The following is a 24009-nucleotide window of genomic DNA, read 5'->3' as shown; positions in this document are numbered from 1 at the left end:
TTCTGAAAGATCGAAGACTTGGAAGATCAAACTTTCCTTGAATTCCAGAAGATTGAAGCTTGAATTGACTTGTAGTTACAACTTCTTGAAGATCAAAGACCACGAAGTTTTAAATTTTACTTTTTGTATTCGAGAGAAAGAATCAAAGGAGTAAATATTAGAGATTGTATCCGCAATACATAAATCAATACAAAGTTCGATTCCACGAATTAAATTTCTCCTGAAATCTCGTGCGAACATATATGTATATGGGTATATATATTATCAGTTCAAGGAGGAAATTATTCATTAGAATATCTAGAAATGGTTAGTGCCCTTTGGGAAGGATGAATGCAAAAAAAAAAAAAAAAAAAAAAAAAAAAAAAAAATTCAAGCTCCATGTAGAAGTGGACCTTCCTTTTTCTAGGGATTTGCATTATATATATATATATATATATATATATATATAAAAGGAGAAATCAACATTGGTTTGTTACATTTTTACATTAATTTTGGTAGCCGGCCAAATATTGCTCAAATGTTTATTGAAGAAAAAATGGAATGTTTTGAGAATTAGTGTTTAGATATTAAATATACAATAAAATACTTTTTCTTTTTTCTTATTTACGATTTGTGAGTGAAATCGTTGAACATGAAAAACCAAAATTGAAAAAATAAATAGAGTTCCATCTCAAAGATTATATATAGAATCCATTACTTCAAATAATAATATATCTCTTATCTCTTAAACCATAAAAATAATGATTATAAATTTTTATCTATGCTTATTAATACATTGCATTATAAAAATTAACATCAGCTAGACGTTTAAGACGTAAGTATTTTCATAGGTATGGATATTTTGAAAATTAATATTTCTAATTGTATGATGATGTACTAAAGTTTATTTTGTTTCATTGTTAGATATTCTATTTCCAACAAATATGCCATTAATTGCTTAAAAAAGGTTGTACTATATTAAAGTATATAATGTATTTTAAATTCAACTTTAAGAAGGGAAAGAAAAAAGAAGAGTAGTCTAGAGAGAGAGAGAGTGGTCTCAGTCACAAATTGGTGTCCATTGGTCTGATTGATTTAACCTCCACACAGTTTTCCTTTGTTTTCTTTCAAACAACTCACCGAGGAAGAAGAAGAAGTGCAGTTTATTAGTCACCCCCACTTCTTTCTTCTTCTTCTTTATCCCATCAGCCATGGAAATGGAGCTTTTTCTCCTCCAATAGAAGGACGGCCTTTCCCACTTTCTCTCTTTCCCTTGTTCTCTCTTCTCTGCTCATCAAAACCCAATTGAAACAGTAATGAGTCTGTTTACTGGTGACCCATTTCCATTTTTTTGAGAATCTCAACTGTTGTTCATCTTCTTCCTTCATATTCTCTCAGTTTCTTTCACAATGCTTCTCTGATTCTGTAACTACTGTTGCAGTGTTGGGATGGGTTGATTGGTTCTTTACATTTACAATCCCAATTATGCTCTGATTTCTCATTATTTTTGTGGACGGTGGAGCTTCAAACCCAATGCTGGATCTTAACCTCGAAGTTGTTTCCTCTGAGTCGGCTTCCGATTCGGTTGAGATGGTTACTGACAGGTTTATGCAGTTTTCGGCGAATAGAATGGAAAGCGCCGGTAGCTTTAACTCGTCCTCTGTCGTTAACGGCGATCTTTCCGCTAGTACCACCGGCGACGAGGACTCTTCTTCTAACGCTGACGAGGCGTTTCCGTTTACCTTTGGAAAAGACTACGCGGATCAAGAAAGCTTAACGGCCAAATCACTCTGTGTTTTTGATGACCACCGTGATCAGACGATGGAGCTCTTCCCGCTAACTGGCGGGTTATCTTCTGGTTCGAGTCCGCTGGAAAGGTGCCCGGAGGTTTCTCCGTCGGAATTTAGTTATTGTGGTGGCGCGCCGGAGCGGCGAATACCCGCACCACCGACGCAGCAACAGCATCAGCCGATGAAGAAGAACCGACGAGGTCCAAGGTCTCGAAGTTCGCAGTATCGTGGGGTTACTTTTTATCGACGAACAGGAAGATGGGAATCGCATATTTGGTAAGAGGATTTATTCTCTTTGAAAATTCCTTCTCATTATTAGGTTGCTTGAATTTGAATCCGCCGTTTATACCATTCCTGAGCACATTTTCTGATCGTTACAGGGACTGCGGTAAACAGGTTTATTTGGGTATGATTTCTTAATTTTCCTTTTCCCAAACTCTGTTTATTCATTCTTCCTTATGAAACTCTTGTTCATAATCATGGCTATGGCTGTTTCTCTTTTCCTTCAGGTGGTTTCGATACTGCTCATGCTGCTGCTAGGTAACAGATAAACCATATCTCTTCTTGTTTTTTTGCGTATATTTCTCGTTGGATTTCTCATAAGATTCGTATTTTCTATCTCAGAGCATATGATCGAGCGGCGATCAAGTTTCGTGGGATCGATGCAGATATCAATTTCAATGTCTGTGATTATGATGAAGATATTAAGCAGGTGGGGCTGTTTAAGATAATACTTATTACTATCCGAAAGTCAAATTCTCTTTTAACACCATTGATGAAGAGCTTTACGCTGGCTGCCATTAATAACCCAGATGAGTAATTTCACCAAGGAAGAGTTTGTTCACATTCTTCGTCGCCATAGCACTGGATTTTCAAGGGGAAGCTCAAAATACAGAGGCGTTACTCTGCATAAATGTGGGCGGTGGGAAGCTCGTATGGGCCAGTTTTTGGGCAAGAAGTGAGTCTTAATCATTCTATGACCTTAACTTTTTATACAGAACAATGGAACTTCGTTTTCTGTGTTTGTTGACTAATGCTTCTGGAATTTTGTCTTCAATTGAGCTGTTTTTGTTGGCTTTTTTCTTACTTGTAGGTACATATATCTTGGACTCTTTGATAGTGAGATTGAGGCTGCAAGGTCTTCTTAAATCATTCATGTTTAGCCTTTCTAATTTGCATTTTTATTATTGAACTTCATATTTTGCTGCTTAATCAGGGCATACGACAAGGCTGCCTTAAGATGTAATGGTAAGGAGGCTGTTACAAATTTTGAACCAAGTTCTTATGTGGCAGAGATGGCTTCTGAGACTGACATAGGAGGTCTATTCCTTCTCTGTTTATACAATTTGCTATTTGATCATTGTCATTTTGTCGTTCTAGTTCTTAACGACCTCGTTTGGTCGACCGGGTTACACCTAATGATCAGTATTCAGTATAGAAAACTCTCTTTATTTCCTTTATGCAGAGAACAACCAAATTATTGATCTGAACTTGGGAATTGCTCCCCCAAATCTTTCTGATGCCAGAAATGAGAGCATTTGCATGTTTGGTAATGGTATTCATCACAGCTCACAGGACGTGCTTGTTGACAGAAGAGCTATGGTAATTCCCGAGACTCCCTTCTTGAATTATTTCTATGACTGTTAAAGTTTTGGTATATAATTTAATTTAAAGTAACTCATCATTAATTCTGTTTGGATCTAATTTTTAAGTGTTTAAATAAGTCAAGTGCAAAAACACTTGGAAAGTCAATCCAAACACATCCTTAAACATTTAGTTTGACCCTTAATTTTTCATTGACTGTGTCTAACTGCATTTAATTTTCTTTTCATGTTTGACTAACATCTTGCTCCATTGGCAGCTTGAGAACTCTGTTTCAACAGCAATTAGATCATCTCAGCCATATAGCTCTGCAGTGCCTTCTAATTACCATTCTTCTTGGAATGTTTCAAATTCCAGTTTCTTTCCCGTCTCCAGGGTAATAATGCATTATTTTAAAAACTTAGTTCATTAAACTGCATGATCTGACTGGTAAAATAAATATTGTTTTTCATATTATCCTGCATCTGTATTAATCAGTAGATATACTAAGTTATTATACAAGGTTATACCGTTCATTTATTTTAGTTGAAGAAACTACTGTGTAGTACACTAAAACCTTGATAAAATCAGTAGATATGTTGTTCTCGATTCACTGTTCATTTATTTTAGTCTAAGGGACTATTGTAGTACATATTTCATCCAGTCATATTTTGTTTACCTACGAATTTGGTAAATATATAGTTTTATTGTGTGAGGTCCAATAAACTCATTTATTTCAGTTGAAGGGTACAGATGTCTTCTGTTTACATTCAGCCCCCTCACTTACTCAGTAGACAAGAGTAGTAGATACATCATTTTATTACGTGGGGCTCACTTTTCTCTGGCCTTTTGTTTTTTTCTCTCTCCTTTTCTTTTTTCCTTTTTGTATTTTCAAGTTCAACTTTAACTCTAACAGGACATGTTTAAACTAGTTGAATCATGTTCAAGTTGACGATGTCGTCTTTTTAAGCATTTTACATATAAATTATAAACATCACTAGAATTTGTTGGAATACATTATCTCTATTATCTAATGCATTGAATGACTAAACATAAACTCTTTAATACCATTCACTTATATCGTCTGTATTTTTTTTTATATTTATCTTTAGAAATAATTTGATCTTTTTGTTTATGGATATAGTTAATATAGTGTTTGTGAACTATGTAAATCATGGCGTCAGTCAATGTTTCTAGTCGTTCACATTTTTCTCGCTTTCTTTATTTGTAATTTGACAAATAAGTTGGTGAATGCAGGAAAGAGCAACAGAGATGAGGATGGGGGTTGGGTCTTGGGAGTGGCAAATCCATGGCCACTCAAATGGAACGACCTCTGTGCCACTCTTCTCTGCTGCAGCATCATCAGGATTCCCTTCTTTTTCTTCTTCTTCTTCTTCTTCTTCTTCTTCATCAACTGCCATTTCATCAGCATCACAAGCTGTTGGTGAAATCCATTTCCCAGCAATCTTCTACTGTAGGAGTTGAGCAGAAAGCACCAGGTGGAATTGATAGAAGGAACACTACTCACAGTTTAAAGCCATTATTTGTTTCTGAAAGATTATAGGTAACCTAAAAACTCACTCTGCTTATTTCAAGGGCATTTATAGATGTATTTTAACTAAGATTCACAATGTTGAGATGACGGGACTTTAGAACTCATCCAACTTCCCTTTTTTATAGCCCTGCATTTGCAACGTTGTTATGTTGGGATCAGTGAACTTATAGATATTAAGCTTCTTGAATTGTCCTAATCTTGTAAGCTCTAGACCATAGCTTTACTTGAGTTTATCTAAGTTTTGGTTTGGGCTAGCTTCGTTTAATCAGACAGCCTCAATAATATCTCTGAGCTTTGTGCCCTTTTTTAGTTCTTTTTTGCCCTTTTTTTGTGTTGTATTTATTTCATGAAATTTTCCTTCTTGTTAGATTACAAATCAATGTTGATTCTAGTTATTTACCTTCTGTAGTTCAAACATAAATTTTGTGTAATACCTTTGACAATTTGTGTTTTTAAGGGCCTGTTTGTCAATTTGGCTTTTAGTTTTTGGTTTTTTTTTAGCATGGTTTGTTTTTTCTTTATTCCTTACCTTTGGTTATCATCATTTGTTTTAATTAAATATTTTAATTTATATCTAAATTCCAATAATTTTTTTTTTTAAAAAAAAGTAACCTTCATACTTGGTTATTTGTAGGGTAAGATTATAAAATAAAATAAACAAACCAACCAGTGGAAGTAGTTTTCTCTAATGAGCTAAGCACATTTTAACAAGTCTTTTTTTTCTTTTTCCTTTCAACGACGATATTGATAAGTTATGAACACGTATTTAGTTCACGAGTTTGGTTCGTTTGATTTGAAGTCAATAAGTCTGTTTAGTGTGTAGTTTGGAAGTTTTTGCACGGGTTACATACAAAAGCTTTATGAAATCTCCTCTCATTATTTGTATACTATTAAAAATTATTTAAATTTTAAAATTTATAAGTTGTCAAAATGAACCTAACTCAATTGACATAATATTTGTACAATCAATCGTGAAGTAAAACATTCAATTCTCTCCCTCCATATATTCCTCGAATATTTTGCATGGAGTACAACAAATTCTCAAGTTTCATCCTCAAATTTTTGGTTGGTTAAATATGGACCTATAATTACTTTTATAAAATGTAAGAACTTAAAATTGGTGAGAGAAAATATCTTTTGAGATAGCCAATATGATTTATGGTAAATGCTTTGTGAAGCTTGCATGTATATTTTTTGTATGTAGTCTATTTGTAGTGTCCTTTCTCTAGGATAAAAAAAACACTATATTTAATTGCCTATTAAATGTTTCATAAGCATTGTACCTAATTTCTTTTAATAAAAAAAAAATATATCAATCTTAAATGCCATAATAAATAGAAAACAAAAAGTACCAAATGACTTTTAATTTTTGTGGTTTACTCCGATTCATAAATCTACCTTTGATATGTATTAAAAATTCCTAATTAGATCTCTTCTTTTAAAATAAAATTAAACTTAGTTTAAATTATTTTTAATACAAGAGGTGGAGTTTTAAAATATCCAACCTCGAAGAAGGCTTTTCAACCTTCGATCTCTATTCAAAAGGGAGTATCATATACTTGTTTTGGTTCATTCAATGATTTTATTTAAATAAACATATTTTTGAAACGTTGTTAACACAATGAATGATGTGTTCACGATCACATAATACTTGAAAATCCCTTTCTTACACATCCATCGTGCATTTATAACAAGCTACCTTTCACTAACATATATCAACAAGTTCTAAAGTAAACTCGTTTTTTTCCATTGATATAAAGTATACGTTATCAATAAATTTTTATTGTCCAAATTCTTCATCTCATATGATATTAAAAAATATGCAAATATATATGCCACTTGGATATGTCATTCATTATTAAATACTAGATTCATCCACCTATTAAATGTTTTCTACTACAAAGTAGATTATGTGTAGTATAGGTTAGTTTTGTATTGGATTGTTAGATGGACGTAGGATGAAGTAAAAAATGAAAAAGGAAGGAATTAAGGACCAAAAAAGAGAGGAGGGAAAATGATATGAAAGTTAGAATTTGATTGGATGGGGCAAAGAAAAAGAAAGTGTGGGGAAAGAGATAGACTTAGCTGTCACTATAATATACAAATCCCTACAAATTTTGCATTGCCAATTCCTTTTATAGGACACTGTCACTGCATACCAATAGCTGCAATCATTCATCTTTTTCTCCCTCCCAACCCACCAACTATTTTTAACAAAATTATATTTATTTCAATCTCCAAACACATTTGTTTTTAGTTGTCAAATCATAAATTTGTTGTTTATATTTAGCAAATTTTTATTATTTTATTCTTAAAACATATTTTGATACAAACGTGCGATAAAATACATAAATTATCGAAATATTTCAAGAGTCGTCAGTAAATATAACAAAAAAAAAAAATAGTAGTAGTAGAAGAGTGCATTTCACTATATTTTTTAAATTATAAAAATAACAAATTTAAAAGTACATATTCTTTTAATCGTTTTTTTCTGAATATTTTTGTCCAATTTCTCATATTTTAATTTTTATTAGTTTTTTGTGTTAAAGATATTTTAAAATTTTTTAGTGTGGGTGAAGGTGTATATGTAGTTTTTTACTTTTTAGCTACGTTTAACATTCGATCGAGAAAAATCCAAAAATAACTTAGAAATTCAAAAAATATCGAACTATATCAAAGACAGCTAACAACCTAAAGTACATTAGGTGGGCTCGACACCGATAAATAGACATTTTTCAAAGTAGTCTATTAGTTTTATCCATGGCTATATACCTATTTATGTCTACATAAGTCTACCAATAGTAGTAGAAATACACTAGTTTTATCATGATCCTCATATTATTGTAATCTTTTATCTCTCATATCTCTACATCTCCAGGAAACAACCCCTAATAAAATTCAATTAATTACGATATTATATAAATCTCTATATATATATTTATTTAAATAGGCGTCTATTTGAGGAATAACGTGTTGAAGGGAAGTACGCACAAGCATTCCTTCACCAACCGAAAACTACGAATAACCAGAGATTCAAATCTTGTTCCAATCGCCTTCGTCACTGCTCTGAATCAACAAACATCTTTGTAAGATGAATGCTTTTAATCTTTTGTCTGTCTCCGGAAAGGAGCATGGCAGATTTACCACATCACAAAAGAGAAACTAATGTACTATGTTTGATCTGCAACAAAATCCTGAAATGACCGATAAATTCTTTGTGGATCGGAGAAGAAATCTCCGCAGGTATGAGCATTTTTCTTTTTCGCTTATCATTCTTCGAACCCTTTCATTTTTATGAACAGATTTTAGAAGAATATACAAAAGTATCGGCATTATCGTATCCTTAAAAAAATGATGATCAGAGAGAAGAGGATGGATCGTGAAAGTGGTAAATTGGATGAAATTGCTTTATGTGTTTTGGTGGTTTCAATTTTTAGGGTTTGTATAATGATTAGTTGAATCGATACTGACTGACAGTTGCTAATAAAGTAGGATGTGGATTTGTCTTTTGATGATCGAACTGTTCATCTTCACCTTTTTTGTTTTCTGACAATACGATTGGAACTTCATTCGATAAGGAGAAGACAAATCGATAGGGTGCAAGCCGGCAAGGCGAGCAGAGATGAATCTTATAAACCGGCCTAGACATAGACATAGACATACGGTAAAGATTAGAAGAGATCACGATTTGACTTTCGCGCAATGAGAAGAATATTTTAACTCCAAGTAAAATATATAAACGTCCTCGAATATAAGGAAACAAACCAAAATACCTACTCATCAAACCATTTTCAAATTATGCACAGTCAATAATAAAATTTAGGTATAGTTGCAAATATAGCAATTATATTCAAAATAATTAAGTATATAACAACATTATAAAAAAATTGTAAATATAGCAAAATTTGTCAAAATTTATCAATATAGTAGTAGTCTATAACTAATCGATTATATAACAAATACAAGCTTATCACTGATAAACCATAAGAGTCTATCAACGATAGAAGTTTATCACGGATAGATTTTGCTATATTTGCAATTTTTTTAAAATATTGCTATATACTTAATAATTATTCTAAAAATTGCTATCCATTATAATTACCCTAAAATTTAAAATTTTACTATATTTTATTAAAAAAAATAATTCTTTAGAGCAATCCCAATAATATAACTTGACACAACACCTCAAAGTTGAACCCTAAACCTAAAAATCGATATTTTAAGGCCTTGACTTCACAAACAATTATAGCATGGACCTTGATTCTCCATTTCGGGCCGAAAAGTGATGGGCCTATGGCCCACTAGATTCCATTTGGGTCGGTTCAGGCAAATAGCAATGGGCTGGGAGAAAAGGCTCGCTAACATAATGACCCAACAACTATAAAAATAGTTGTACGAGGGACACGTGTCATAATGTTTACGTTTGTATATACTATATTTTTATTAAGCGTAAAAGATTTATATTTTAATATTAAATATACAGTTGTTCACTTTTAAGCTAATCTGTTTGATTAAGTCAAGTGTTAAGTCTTCATTTATGTAATTTCTTTTATATATAAATATAAAATTAGAAGTTAAATGAGTTAAGCTTCTAACTTTATACACATTCGTGCTCCTTAATTGCATATTAATCCAACTCTTTGTTTCGAGAAAAATGAACTAGCTAATTAGAAAAAAAAAACAATACCTTTTTATTTGATTGTTTTAATTTCTCCAAAATCAACTAAGGTAAGTAACCCATGAATCTAGTTTGTAACACAATCTAATTAAAAGTTATTCAAAAAAATCCTCAAATTGCGTGAAAGCATGCTTTTAGCGTACTCTTTTTTTAATAAAAAAATAAAATTAGATGCCAACAACAAACATGCAAATATGTTGCAATTGGACGATTACTAAAATACTGTTGAAATTAACTTTGTTAGTCGACTAATAAAATATTTGTTTCTAAATGTCGAATGTTTGATCATTTATGCTACGATTATTAGGATCGTTTTATTAAAACAAAAATACTTGTCGACACCATACAGAATATTTAGCAATTTAAAATAAATGTAGAATTTCTGTCATGATTCTGTATCAACCAGAACTATATATGATTTGACTAAAGTTAAAGTAAAAAAAAAGAGAGAGAGAGAGAAAACAGTGCAATTGTTAAAGTAGGGAGTATTAACGTAAAAGGGTTCTTTCCCCACAAGAAAATTAATAATAATATTGAGATGAACAAAAACCGATATATATATATATATATATATATATATTTGTCCTATAAATAATTTAAGTTAGAGGCTTAATTCTTATAAAAAAAAATGTATAACTTAACGAAGTGATAGTTTGAGGCCGTTTTCTTAAGAATAGTAAAAAATAAAATATTTAACATTTATGAAAAAAAAAATCATCAAATATATATATTGACAAATTTCACAATTTTTTAAAAATACAATTATATAATTAAAAAAAATTAAAAGAACGAAAGAAACAGGCTAGCAAGTACATACCATGATTCTGATTGAAATACTTGACCATTAAGCAAATGTTAGAAAAAAGTTAAACAATCATGAAAACGCACTATCTCTTTGTTGTTTTATTGCTTTAATTTTTTTTTCCTTTTAATACAAAATACAATATATATATATATATATATATATATATATATATATATATATATATATGTATATATATATATAACAGCTAAATTGAAATAATGCATGAGCTGTTAGGCATTTTCCACTATGGAAAGTGAGAGAGAGATTCAAAAGGAAGAGATATTAAGCATCTTTTTAGCAAAGCTTTTTCCTTTTTTGCGTTCTCCTCCCATCCTTAGTGTCATGCAAATTAAAACCATTAAAACTTTTAATATCACTTTTTAACGCAAAGTCTTGGATGTTTTTTGGTCATTTCAACTTTATTTGCATGTTAGGTCGTAGAATTGCAACTATAAATTGGACCATAAAATAAGGTGGAATTTTTTTTCAAAATATAACACTCAAAGTAAAACAATATAACATAATATACCTAATTTTCATAATGGGATCGAGAGAGCACTATCAACAACGATAAAGTAAGATAATGGTAGGTGATTTGTTTGAACTAAAATTTGAAATAGTAATAATACACTGCAAACTTTGCATTGAAAGCGATAAATTATAAACTTCCGTGCTATATTATGAAGTACATATTTCAAAATTGATAAAGTACATGAATTTTTTTATATAGCTTGAAATTATTTGATTTTATATTTTATTTCTTATTTCAAAATTTAAAATTTAAATTGTACAACGAATTCTCGAAATTCTTTAAATTTATATCTCAAACATATGCGATAGAGTTATTTTAATTATTCACGTTTTATTTTATTAATTCAAAATATATTAAAAAAATTATCATTTTTCAAAAGAAAAAAATACCGTTTTGATTTGAAATTTCTGATTATCTCAATCATTCAATTAATGAAAATTAAAAGCCTAAAGTTATTTTATTGTTATAATAATAAAAGATCTAAGTTAGTCATTGGCCGATTGCTTTCTTTATTCAATTTTAGAAGAACTAAAGCCTAAAGAGGAAGCTACTGTTTTTCTTTATTACTTTTCTTCTAAATACAGAGAAAGTTACTTTGAATCATAACCAATCCATTAACTTTATTGAATTAAATTGCCAACATAAATTACCACATTTCCAAATTTCAACTTGTTTCGTACATTTTTCTTAGTACGATAGTAATTATATGAAGTTGAATCTTTAACTTTAGTTATTGGATATGCAGTTTATTTCAAGAATAGGTGCACTAAGTCCATCGTTTTACTCCCTAACTTTTAAGAATATTAAAAGACTCTTCAAATAATTACACGATACTTAAATTTAGAAAAATATTATTTGATTGTAAGCAACAATTATAAGGTTGTATAATTATTTCAAAGTTTCAAGCAATAATAAAAATGATATGAGTACTTTTTAAAAATATTTTAAAAACTTCAAGAACTAAAAGTATATCTTATGAAAAATCAAGGTTAAATGCACATATGGAGAACTTTTACATAAAAACAACTTAAAACTAAAAAAAATGCAAAAAATTTGTAATTCCATAAATCAAACACATTTATCTTTTGAACTCTATGAATTAAAATATAATTTTTTAGACTAGCGAATACATGTTAACCTAGATTTAATTAAAATTAACATTGAAATACTAAATTTTAAATATTTGTCATGTAAACAATACCAATGGAGATTTATGAATCATTAGAAATCGTGACTATCTTAAAATCATAATAATCACGTCTAGCTAACCTGAAGACACACTTTCTATTCTTATTCTTACTGCGGGTTAACGTGAGTTGAAATTGGTTGTTGGTTTTATATTTATTGTTTTAGCATCAAATAATTAACAATAATCATGACTTAAACCTTAATTATAATTTTAATTATATGGTCTACTTTTAGCTTTTGTCTAAGACGAGCTTATGCATAAATTAATTGTATATTTCGAATCTCACCTTTCTGGGTCCCACACATCCCAATGACGCGATGCTGACAATAAAACAAAGAAGAGAAGCTTAATTGAGATTCCCAACAATAGCAAATTCAAGGTTTAAATATTATCTTTTGTATCCGGAAGTTTTGTTCCTTTTTTATTATTTTATAAAAAAACATTTTCCATATTGTATTTTTAAAATATAGATTATTATTATTTAATCAATTTTTGGTGTTAGGATTGGACATTTAAAAAATATATAGATTAAAATTGAACAAAGTTCAAAACATAAAACTAACGAACACTTAGTTCAATTGACATATAAATTTTACTGTAATTAAAAAGTTTCTGGATCAAAACTCATAATATTTACCAAAAGTTTTTATATTATTTGTGTTTTTGCTTGTTTTGGAAAATTAAATCTTTTTTTTAACAGCATCAAATTAATAGAATAAAAAATTATTAAAACAGTATAGGTCGATTTAGGTTAATTGGCACGACCTTTCACATGATGAAAAAGTTTGGATTACAAACAAAATAATAAAAACTATACCATTTCATCAATTTACAACTTTAATGAATTTATACTTAGTCTATATTACTAGTTTATTTTTTTTATTCATTTATTAGCATTTTTACCTAAGAACTTTAGGAACATATTCACATGTAAATACACATGCAAATGTAATATCTCTTATGTTAAAATAATTTTTATTTAACTAAAATCGAACTTAATTTAATGTAAAACTAATGAAAAATGACAAAAATCACCTCTAAATTATAACGATAATTGTAATTATACCCTTAACTTTATAATTTAAGAAATCGAGTTCTCTAGCTCATAAGCATTAAGATTGAGTCAAATTCAAGTTATATAATTATTTATATTGTGATATTTATATAAGTTTGAAGTGAATTTTGTTTATATAATTATTAAAAATTTATTATAATTTTAACTTTTCGTCTGATTTTTATTATTGAAAATTTAAGAGTGGAAAAAGAAAAATGAAGAGAGAGAAAGCGAGTCACTTCAATCTCTCCATCTCGCTCTCTTTCCATATATTCCATATCGCGATTGTTTATTGAATACAAGAATTCTTAATTATACACTTTTTTCTTTCTTCCTTACTTTACTTTCTCTTCAGCTTCACCACTCTCTTGCCCTTCAACTGCTCAAATGCCTCCAGTGGCTTCAAGCACCACTGAATTCTGAATCCTCTTTACAATCTTTTTCTGCACGCTCGTCGAAAAATGGACGCTAAGCTTTTGCTTCTGCTTCTTCTCTTTCTTTTCGACGTCTCATTTGCTCAGATGCCAGGCATTTAACTCCAATCTCTGTTATTCTTGTTTCTACAGTGATTATCCATGCTTTTATTTTATTTTATTTTATTTTGCATTTTATACTCATATCTTTTCTGTCTCGAGGTTTATCCAACTATGCAGTTTTTTGTTTCTCTGTTTTTGTCAAGTTTTATGTGGCGTTATCTCCGATTATTCACTTTTCACTCTTTCTGGTCTGCTCAATGATTGTTGATGTGTTTGTTGGATTCTGGTTTAGAATGATATTTTGGTGTTTTAGATTTTAGCTCTATCATCACCCTTACCTAAACTTTGATTCTAGATTATGACTGGTGTTTTCCATTCTTCAAATTTGACTGTTGTTTTCCATTGCGGAAAGAACGTGATGGTATTTATGTACTATATGTCGTTTCTGGTCTTCGAATATTTTGTTGGAGATATTTTGATCTTTATGTATTGGAGTCAATGTTGACTAACTTGATAATTTTGTATTGCGTGGTTTGTTATTTTTTATTGTTGAAGTGATTTTTAATTGTTTCCCTTTCCCTTGGAACACTACTGCCACATTTTTTTTTTGACCTTCTTCCTTTTATTTTTTATTTGATTGTTGTTTTATGATGCTCGCCATATATCATTCCTTCGCATGCTGATTCTCAATGTGGAATGGATATTGATTAATCAAATGGTTGAGTATTTACTACGAATCTAAAGTATTCTGTATATTGTGCGTGGAGTAGGTTTTGTAAGTTTGGACTGTGGAGGTCAAGAAAGTTTCACCGATGATATTGGTCTTGAGTGGGATCCAGATACTCAAGTTCGTTTTGGAGAAGCAATTAACATTTCTGTTGCAAATGAAACAAGGAAACAATATATGACTTTAAGACACTTCCCTGCTGATTCGAGGAAGTACTGTTACTCACTTAATGTCACTAGTAGAACACGTTACCTTCTCAGAGCAACATTTTTATACGGTAATTTTGACAACAACAATGTGTATCCAAAATTTGACATTTCCCTTGGGGCAACTCACTGGGCAACAATTGTCATATCTGACGCCAACACTATCGAGGTTCGAGAGCTCATATTTCTGGCTTCAACTCCTACTGTAAGCGTATGTTTGTCGAATGCTACTACTGGGCAGCCATTCATATCCACGCTCGAGCTTCGGCAGTTTAATGGTTCTGTCTATTACACTCAATTTGAGGATCAGTTTTACCTGAGTGTCTCAGCAAGGATTAATTTTGGAGCAGATTCGGAAGCTCCAGTAAGGTAAATCGGCCTGAGTAGTATAGTTGCTTTCTTGTATACTCATAGTCATATAACTGTAGGAATAGGTCCATAAGCAGCCAACAGTATATTAACAAGTCAATAACTGAACTTTTACCAATCTTCAACAATCTTCATTGGGCCATCTATTGCGACAATGCTTTGGATATTTTAAGATGTTTTAAGAGAATTATAAAAGTAATATGAAACAAACATGTCAGGTATCCTGATGATCCTTTTGACCGGATGTGGGAGTCGGACTCTGTGAGAAAAGCAAATTACCTTGTTGATGTTGCTGCTGGTACGGAAAAGGTTTCCACTAAATTGCCAATAGATGTAGATAGAGATGAAAGACCACCTCCAAAAGTAATGCAGACAGCTGTAGTTGGCAGAAATGGTTCATTAACTTACCGGTTAAACTTGGATGGCTTTCCTGGCTTTGGATGGGCAGTCACCTACTTTGCAGAAATTGAAGACTTGGGTCCAACTGATACAAGAAAATTCAGGCTTGTACTTCCCGGAATGCCTGAAATCAGCAAAGCTGTAGTCAACATTGAGGAAAATGCTCAAGGAAAATATCGACTTTATGAGCCTGGTTTCACCAACTTAACCTTACCGTTTGTTTTATCTTTTCGGTTTGGTAAAACATCAGATTCTTCATTGGGACCTCTGCTAAACGCTATGGAGATTAACAAGTATCTAGAAAAAAGTGATGGTTCTCTAGATGGTAAGCCTAAATCTAAACAAGTTTAAATTCTTGAATGTTATATTTATCGTTTATATCCTACAGTGAATTTATGGTTATCTTGGCTGATCTATTATGTTTGATATGGAAACATGTGAACTTCAGGAGCAGTTGTTGCTAGTGTAATTTCAAAATTTTCATCATCAGATTGGGACGAAGGTGGCGATCCATGCTTGCCAGTTCCTTGGTCATGGTTGCAATGTAACTCTGATCCACAGCCAAGAATAATTAAAATGTAAAAGTTGTTACTATTGCAGCCATTTTCCAAGCCTATTTATGCTCACGTATATTTGATCATTCTAGTTACTCTATCTTCCTTTGGCATCTGGTTAGTTCATTGTCCAAACAGAATTTGTCGGGGAACATACCTACAGACCTTGCAAAGTTGAGCGGTTTAGTCGAATTGTAAGTTCCATTTTGCATGCAACTTTTTTCTTGGTTGTCCAATTGTCTTTTTTCCCATTCTACATCCATAAAGGCTGACGTCTCTTTTGATTTCACCATCTGTTTTTGGCTTCTATGCAGATGGCTTGATGGAAATTCATTTGTTGGTCCTATACCCGATTTTACTGGATGCATGGACTTGAAAATCCTGTAATCTCTAATGACTTCATTTCTATCTCATAATCCGTTGAAGGTTTTTAAGCTGACTGAGATCTTTTCTTTTTTAGCCATCTTGAGAACAACCAGTTGACTGGAGAGTTGCCTTCCTCTTTAGCAAGTCTACCAAATTTACGGGAGCTGTAAGTATCATGGATAATGGCGTTGCATTCTGCAATCCAGAATGGATTTTAATGCAAATTTCAAGGATTTTTTTTTCTATAGATTTGAATTGTCTTCTTTGTAATATTTGACAGAGTTTACATTAGTAGATTCAATTTCCAAGTGAGGTATCTGACATATGTCATGTATTTGATGGTTGTAGGTATGTGCAGAATAACATGTTATCTGGAACAGTGCCCTCTGGTCTTCTCAGTAAAAACCTAGTCCTTGAGTGAGTATCAGTTTCAATACTTGGTTTATAAATTTTTTTTTCATTGTGCTAATATTTGAAACTATTTGCTTTCCTTGAAAAGTGTTCCTACCTGCCTGCACATGGCTTTACTTCCTGAGCATCTTAAAAGAGATTCTACCTACCTGCAATTTTATTTTATTTTATTTTTGAGGTGAATAATTGTAAGTTATGCTGTATATATATATTTTGGTGGAAATAGTAGAAATATGTGATAAATAAGTATCTCTTTCTGAATTTACTTTGTTTCAGATAGTGAATTATTCCCAGTCTGCAAATATGGTCGTAGTTATTTATCCAAACCCCAAATCCTAACCCTTTGTATAACCTCCAACTATTTTAGTTTTTGGGCAAGTTTCATTACTCTTGATGTTGCCTTCACTATGTGCTCTCGTTCATTTACAGCTACTCTGGAAACATTAATCTTCACGAAGGGGGAAAAAGGAACCACGTTTATATCATTGTGGGTTCAGTAATTGGTGCTGTTGTTCTGCTGTTAGCTACTGTGGTATCTTGCTACTTCTTGCATAAAGGAAGACGAAGATATCATGAGCAAGGTACATACAGAAACTTTTTCCTTGCAAGAACATGAGTTGATGTGACATGCTGAAGTGTTTTTAAAAAAATTAATTTAGCAGATCTACCTGAAGAATCCTTGGCTGTACAAAGATTTGTCTCGTCAAAGGGTGATGCCCCCAAGGAAACTGCACATTGCTTCAGTGTTAATGAAATTGTCCAAGCAACGAAAGATTTTGAAAGAAAAATTGGGTCTGGAGGTTTTGGTGTTGTATACTACGGGAAATTAAATGATGGAAAAGAAATTGCAGTTAAAGTTTTGACTAGTAATTCCTTCCAGGGAAGGCGAGAATTTGCAAATGAGGTAATATTGGTATAGCTGGTCCTCTATTTTATTCAGTAATTTTCGCTCAAAGATTCTTGAATGTGTGGCTCAGTATGGGAAGTATGGGTTGTGTTGGCCAGTTCCACACTACTTTCTTTTATTATTTTGTTATGGAGAGGACGTGTGGGGCTGACTAAATCTAGAGTCTTGAGAGAGAGAGAGAGAGGTACTGAGAAAGGCAGGAGTTGCTGTAATCTGACAGAATTAATATTTCTCAGGTTTAGCAGTTCCTTATGGTTAATCACATGATCAAAGAGGAGAAAATGGAATTGAAGATAAGCTTGACTGGAGATGCTTTAGTTCGTTAGTACCAGTAGAGTAACAGTTAATTTCCAACTCAAACATGATCAATGCTAATTGGTGCTCATCACATGATTCCCACTTCACAAACAGGGATGTCATATGGAAGTTTCTTAGCTCTTAATAAGAAGTGTGTTCGAAAATATGGGTGAGTGTGAAATAGTCGTGGAAGCAGTGTTTTATATCCCGAATTTGGTACAATGATTTGATGACCATCTTGTGAATGAGCTTAAAAGCTCAAGTTATGGCTACGGTTTGGGTCTATTCAGTAGAGAACCAGGTTTTGCATATCGAAAGAAGGTAGAGTAAATGCTTGTGGATTCAGTACAACAAGGATAAGTTAGGGTTGAAATGGTTGGATTTAGTAACATCCATCTTAGAGAGAGTACACTAGGCATTGATGGATGTTAACTCTAATGTAGACATGAGGAGTTAGTTGGGGATGGAAAAATCGGTTAGGTGTTTGTGAGGCTCTGCTCCATTATTTAAAAAATTGAAGCTGGGAATGGAGATAACAATTCTCTCTATCTTTTTTCCCTTCCGAGGATTAGGATAAGAAATTTACCCTGACCCTGCACTAATCCTCAAAATTTTCTAGGAAAGGAGCATGGAAACTCATATATTCTTGATGACTTGAAATTCCAGTTAATGTAAGCAACATTCTCTGATGGGCGGAGTACTGGTAGTGGGACATGAAGTTTCAGGTGAGGTAGTTGGTTTCCATTTGATTAACAGGCCTCGAGCAATGGTCCCTATCAACTGATAAAAATAAGAAGCCTACTCCTTCCACTTTTATTTCTTCAATATTTCACAACTCATAAACCAGCAAGAACGTCTGGTTTGCAGCCTAGCCCTTTACCTCTCCTGCTGAGTCATGAGTCGGATCTCAACTCAGTGGGAAATGTTAGTATTGTCATCATGAGAGAATGTTGAATTTCAAAACTAACACCTTCACATTTTCCACCTTGAACAAGGTGAAATTTTTGGCTGTAGATATGGATAAAAACACAAAACTCCACACATTTTATTTATATACACAAGGATATAATGGTGATTGGTGGTCTGTTAAGTGTAGGGAGAAAGGTAACCTGATCATTTTAGTAAAACTGTCCAGGAGAATGAAGGTTCAATTGGTCCTTGGTCTTCATAAGGGACGAGAGAGGGCGGAGCCAAGAGAGGGTTCCAAAAGATCTGGTGTTTAGAGGACCAGACCTTTTGTGGATTGTTTGGCGATTTTGCTCCTATTCTTTCCTGTCTTAATCAAATATAATCAGCTGTTCTTCATCTATAGTTTTATCATACTGCAATGTGCTGACAAGGGTTTGCAGAGTTGTAGAGTTCAAAATTAGAAGAAAATGTTCATACAAATAAAATTATCTGGAAAATGATCGATATAGTTCAATTCACATCCCAGAAGAAATTGCAGAGTTGTGGAGTTAAAAACTAAAAGAAAATGTTCGTGCAAATAAAATTATCTGACAACTGATCAATATAGTTCTCTTCACATCCCTGTCTAACTTATCACTCTCCCCGTGAACGAATAGAACTTCTATTCGTCTACTCCCTCTCTTAACTTGTTGCATTGGCTGGAATGGTATTAGATATTAGATAAAAGACAAATAGAACTTTTATTCGTCTACTCCTATCTTTTTGTATTGACTGGATTGGTGTGATATAAAACCTATTGACATTAGAAATTGATATTTGTGGCTGATGGATGAGCAATTGGTTATGAAGGTCACTCTTCTTTCAAGGATTCATCACAGAAATCTTGTACAATTTCTGGGATATTGCCAAGAACAAGACAGAAGTATGCTTATCTATGAGTTCATGCATAATGGAACTCTCAAAGAACATCTTTATGGTAAGCCCCATGTCATTTTTGCAGTGAACAATGCAGGTTCTGAAACCAACTGACTTCTCGTCTGTGTACAGGTCCACTAACACGGGAAAAAACTATCAGTTGGATAAAGCGCCTCGAGATTGCTGAAGATGCTGCTAGAGGTTTGAATGAAAGCTATGTGCATCTTGTTTTTTGCCCTGTGCATGGAAGAATCTGATTTTCCTTAACACATTCTGCTTGTTACGTTTTCAGGGATCGAGTACCTTCATACAGGCTGTATTCCAGCAATTATTCATAGGGACTTGAAAAGCAGTAATATTCTTCTTGACAGGCACATGAAAGCCAAGGTTTCAGATTTTGGTCTTTCGAAGCTTGCAGTGGATGGGGTCTCCCATGTGTCCAGCATCGTTCGGGGAACTGTTGGATATTTGGATCCAGAGTAAGCTTTTCCCGTTTCTTGAGAATTTATATATATTTCCTGAAGTAAAGTTTGATGGCTATAATGTATTTGTATATGTGTATATGTAGTCTCTAGTTTGCTAAAAATTCTTATCACCTGTCTTGTTGCATTATTTTACTATCAGGTATTACATCTCCCAGCAGTTGACAGACAAGAGTGATGTATATAGCTTTGGCGTTATTCTTCTCGAGTTGATATCTGGTCAAGAAGCTATATCTAATGTAAACTTTGGTGCTAATTGTCGCAACATTGTCCAATGGGTGAGTCTAAATTCCTCAACTATAACGTAATATGGTACTCACTACTCAGCCAATAAGTCAGATGTAATTCTTTGCTATAAGAAATCTTTAGATTCTGTTAATAAAAAGGAAATAGAAAAATATTTACCCTATTTCCCATCTGTGCTATATATACTCATGAAATATATTATGAATGGTGCAAATTGATTGATCATAATGCAGGCAAAATTACACATTGAGAGCGGTGACATTCAAGGGATCATCGATCCATCGCTCCGCAATGAATATGACATTCAATCGATGTGGAAAATAGCAGAGAAAGCACTAATGTGTGTACAGCCACATGGGCACCTGAGGCCATCCATATCTGAAGTGCTGAAGGAGATACAGGATTCAATTCTAATTGAAAGGGAAGCAAATGCGACTAGAGAAGGTAACTCTGATGACATGTCTAGAAACTCAGTCCATTCTTTGAATATGGGTTCTCTCGATTTGTGTGGGAACGAAAACTACGTGTCGTTTGACGAATCCATTGCTCGGCCTACCGCAAGGTAGGAGGGGGGTAGTTAGTAAGTTATATTGTACAAACATCATTTTTTAGGAACATAAAGTTTGCATTCTTTACGCTTGCAGTTAGGTCAAAGTTTGTCAATGTGTCCCATATTTTGCATCTCTTATTACACATCTCTTTAAAAGAGATGAAATGGATAGCTAGTTGTAAATTATTATTTAACAGATTTTTGCTAGAGTTGTCATTGGGTGTTCTCCATTTGTTCAACACACTCTCAGATTCTATTTGCCCCATACTTTACTTGTTTGTAGTATTGAGCTGGAGTGGTTTTAGAGTGCTTTGAAAATTTTGATAACCATTAGAATGCTTCTTTGGGTCCAATAGCTTGTTAGAGAAATACTTGCACTTTTGAGAAACATTCTATTATTATTGTTAAAATTATTTTTCATATTTAATTTACTTGCCGTGTATTTAAAAAGTGAAAATCAAATATGTTTGGTTTCACTGATTTAAGCCATTTTAAAAAAAATCTAAATGTTTAGAAAAATTAAAGTATTTGATAATAACTTAAATAACTTTCGAAACAATTTTAAAACTTATTTTATTTAAATTTTTCTATATCAAAAGTGTTCAAATAAAAACAAATTTTTAAAAATAATTTTTATTCAAACATGTCTGGACTAAAAAGTAAATTTTATTGTATTTTATTGTGATGGAAACTACTCCTAATATCACAACATAAATTATGATTTATAAAAGGTTAGAATCTCTTTTCTATAATTTCCTAGGTTGAAGGATGGGGAGCAACCATCTATCTGTATTGAATATTTGCCTCTACCATAAATGTACATGTAAAGGTATTTATGAATGTTTTATCAAATCATAAATATTCTTTACGAAATTTTATTGTATTATTGAAACTAAATTCTACGATTAAATCTTTCAACTTCCTTTCAAACTAATTCTCCAATTTAACCTAAATAATATTACAGTATTATTACACCAATGTTTTAAAATATACCCATTAAATATTCGTTGAGTTAAAATTGTAGAATTCCAGTAATGTTTTAGATCTGGAAATGTGACAACTTTGGTACTAAGTGAAAGCTAGATGCTTTGGGTCCAATCCAACCCTAGGCATAGATGTGACCACCATTTTTCTACTTTATTTTTATTTTTATTTTTAACCACACCTATGAAATAAAAATAATGGATCCCAAAGCCTTCACTCCTCCACACAAACACACATTTAAAACAACTACTATTCTAGATATTTTAGAATTTTATATTATCAAAAAACAACCCTCTTTTCATCACAAAATCCCCAATTCACATGTTCATAAATCATAACCATATAACATTTTATACATTGCTTCATTGCCATGATCTTTTATTAAATAATTTCTTGAGAAAAAAAATAAAAATAAAAAGACCATTTTTTGTGGGGTTGAATTTCTTTAAATTTAAATCTCAATCTTATATTAAGAGTATTAGTTACTTCAACAAATTAGACGTGGCTAAAAACAAATTTTTGAGTCCATTGATGTTGGTAAGATAAAGATCGATGATTAGTGAATGTAGTTTCTTTTAAAAAAAATATATGGAATAGAATTATTTCAACCATCGAAACAACTAAATTTTAATTTATTCTGAATAAAGGTTAAATTAAAAACAAAAATCATACAAAAAAGGAAACATTCATATAGATGGTTTTAGATCCTTAAAATAGAACATGATATTTAAACTAAATTTCATTCTACAGATAAATGTGTGCAACATTATTAAAGATTTTGAGATGTGAATGATGAAAAGTTTTGACATAGTAAGCTGCTGAATTATTTACCTTAAACTAGGTAGCCAATTTAAAATCTTAAATGAAGAATTAATGGAGAATGATATCGAAGATCATCTCCAAATTATAACATCATTTTCATTCCCGGCGATGGCATCGTGTATGTTTGATACCAAAAATTTTAGGATAATTATCGTGGGTAGTACTTTTAGGTCGATAGCTAAGTGTATTAACAACATTTTAAAAAAATTTCAAATACAACAAAGTTCATCCGTAACTATCGTTTGTAGACTTCTATTAGCGATATCGTTTATTAAGAATTAGTGATATGATTTATCTCTAATAGATTTTAAGACTCGGATCTAAATTTTGTTATTTATACGAATTCTTTTGCATTGTGTTACATTTGTTAATACTTTACGTGTAGTTTCTATATTTATAATTATTTTTAAATTTTAATATTTTAAATATAAAATTGAATATAGTTTAATTGATTATGATTATATTATTCACCTTACAACTAAAAAGAATTAATTAAACATAGTAAATAATTTTCATTGTCCAATGCTAAAAATAGGTTTCAACCACTTTTGATCACAGGAAAGTATGAAATTCATGTGCACAAAATTTTGTTTTTTTACAAAAGAGAAAAGAAGAAAAGGGTTGAAAAATGGCTACATTTAATTTGGGGATTCAATATTTAATTTTGAAGGGACCCAACAGACCAACATTTTGTTCTTCATTAAAATAGTTGGAACCTGCCTAACCAAAAAAAATGTGAATGCTTTGATTTCAATATATTAATTCAATTCAAATTAAATAAACAAAATAAGACTTATACCTACCTCCCCTCAAATATATATATATATATGTGCATACCTACCAATTTTTTAATAACACATACACTTACTTTTATTTTATCGTAAACAAAATATTTACATTTTATAAAGAAATTAAGGGTGCGTTTGGGGGAGAGAAAGAGTTATGGGGAAAATGATTATAACAATCCTAGAATTATGATAATCCTAGTGTTATGATAATATGTGTTTGGGGGAAAGAATATAAAAGATAGTATTATGTGTTTGGGGGAGAGATTATGATAGTAGTGTTATAATAATATGTGTTTAAGGGAAGGATTATGATTGTAATGATTTAAAAAATAATAATATAATTTAGATTAGGTTATTTGGATAGGGTAACGTAGGGTTGTAAGAAAGCAAAGATAGGATAAGATAGGGTTATTTAGGGATTAGGATTATTTATCATAT

At 31.7% G+C, this 24009-nt stretch overlaps 2 protein-coding genes across 3 annotated transcripts; both read left to right on the top strand.

The window, feature by feature from the left end:
- Positions 1–875: 875 nt before the first annotated feature.
- LOC103486446 (APETALA2-like protein 3) lies at positions 876–5214 on the top strand. The gene is made up of 10 exons (XM_008444411.3): positions 876–2045; positions 2150–2175; positions 2279–2309; positions 2394–2481; positions 2582–2727; positions 2863–2907; positions 2986–3089; positions 3235–3371; positions 3631–3747; positions 4608–5214. Exons 1-10 carry the CDS (start codon positions 1513–1515, stop codon positions 4833–4835), a joined length of 1455 nt encoding a protein of 484 aa, XP_008442633.2. The 5' UTR covers positions 876–1512; the 3' UTR covers positions 4836–5214.
- Positions 5215–13444: 8230 nt separating this feature from the next.
- On the top strand, positions 13445–21216 carry LOC103486447 (probable LRR receptor-like serine/threonine-protein kinase At1g67720). 2 transcript variants are annotated; one of them, XM_008444414.3, is made up of 15 exons: positions 13445–13691; positions 14410–14941; positions 15160–15665; positions 15789–15918; positions 16017–16088; positions 16209–16277; positions 16355–16426; positions 16609–16677; positions 17101–17252; positions 17334–17575; positions 19634–19760; positions 19832–19900; positions 19992–20178; positions 20324–20459; positions 20661–21216. In XM_008444414.3, exons 1-15 carry the CDS (start codon positions 13625–13627, stop codon positions 20991–20993), a joined length of 2763 nt encoding a protein of 920 aa, XP_008442636.1. In that variant the 5' UTR covers positions 13445–13624; the 3' UTR covers positions 20994–21216. The 2 variants fall into 2 exon arrangements, with proteins under 2 accessions (XP_008442636.1, XP_008442635.1); XM_008444413.3 differs by having other exon boundaries at positions 17331–17575.
- Positions 21217–24009: the final 2793 nt, after the last annotated feature.

The sequence above is a fragment of the Cucumis melo genome, chromosome 4 (assembly GCF_025177605.1).
Source record: "Cucumis melo cultivar AY chromosome 4, USDA_Cmelo_AY_1.0, whole genome shotgun sequence".
NCBI classification, from domain to species: Eukaryota; Viridiplantae; Streptophyta; class Magnoliopsida; order Cucurbitales; family Cucurbitaceae; genus Cucumis; species Cucumis melo.
The sequence above is the reverse complement of the archived record's forward strand: the minus strand, read 5'-3'. Positions and strand labels throughout refer to the sequence as shown.

Excerpts from the sequence above, each read along its gene's own strand:
- LOC103486446 (XM_008444411.3), top strand. The coding sequence starts at position 1,513 with ATGCTGGATCTTAACCTCGAAGTTGTTTCCTCTGAGTCGGCTTCCGAT. Across the intron at positions 2,176-2,278 it reads CGGTAAACAGGTTTATTTGG|GTGGTTTCGATACTGCTCAT; the intron begins GTATGATTTCTT and ends CTTTTCCTTCAG. Across the intron at positions 2,908-2,985 it reads AGTGAGATTGAGGCTGCAAG|GGCATACGACAAGGCTGCCT; the intron begins GTCTTCTTAAAT and ends CTGCTTAATCAG.
- LOC103486447 (XM_008444413.3), top strand. The coding sequence starts at position 13,625 with ATGGACGCTAAGCTTTTGCTTCTGCTTCTTCTCTTTCTTTTCGACGTC. Across the intron at positions 16,089-16,208 it reads TTGAGCGGTTTAGTCGAATT|ATGGCTTGATGGAAATTCAT; the intron begins GTAAGTTCCATT and ends GCTTCTATGCAG. Across the intron at positions 20,460-20,660 it reads GTCGCAACATTGTCCAATGG|GCAAAATTACACATTGAGAG; the intron begins GTGAGTCTAAAT and ends ATCATAATGCAG.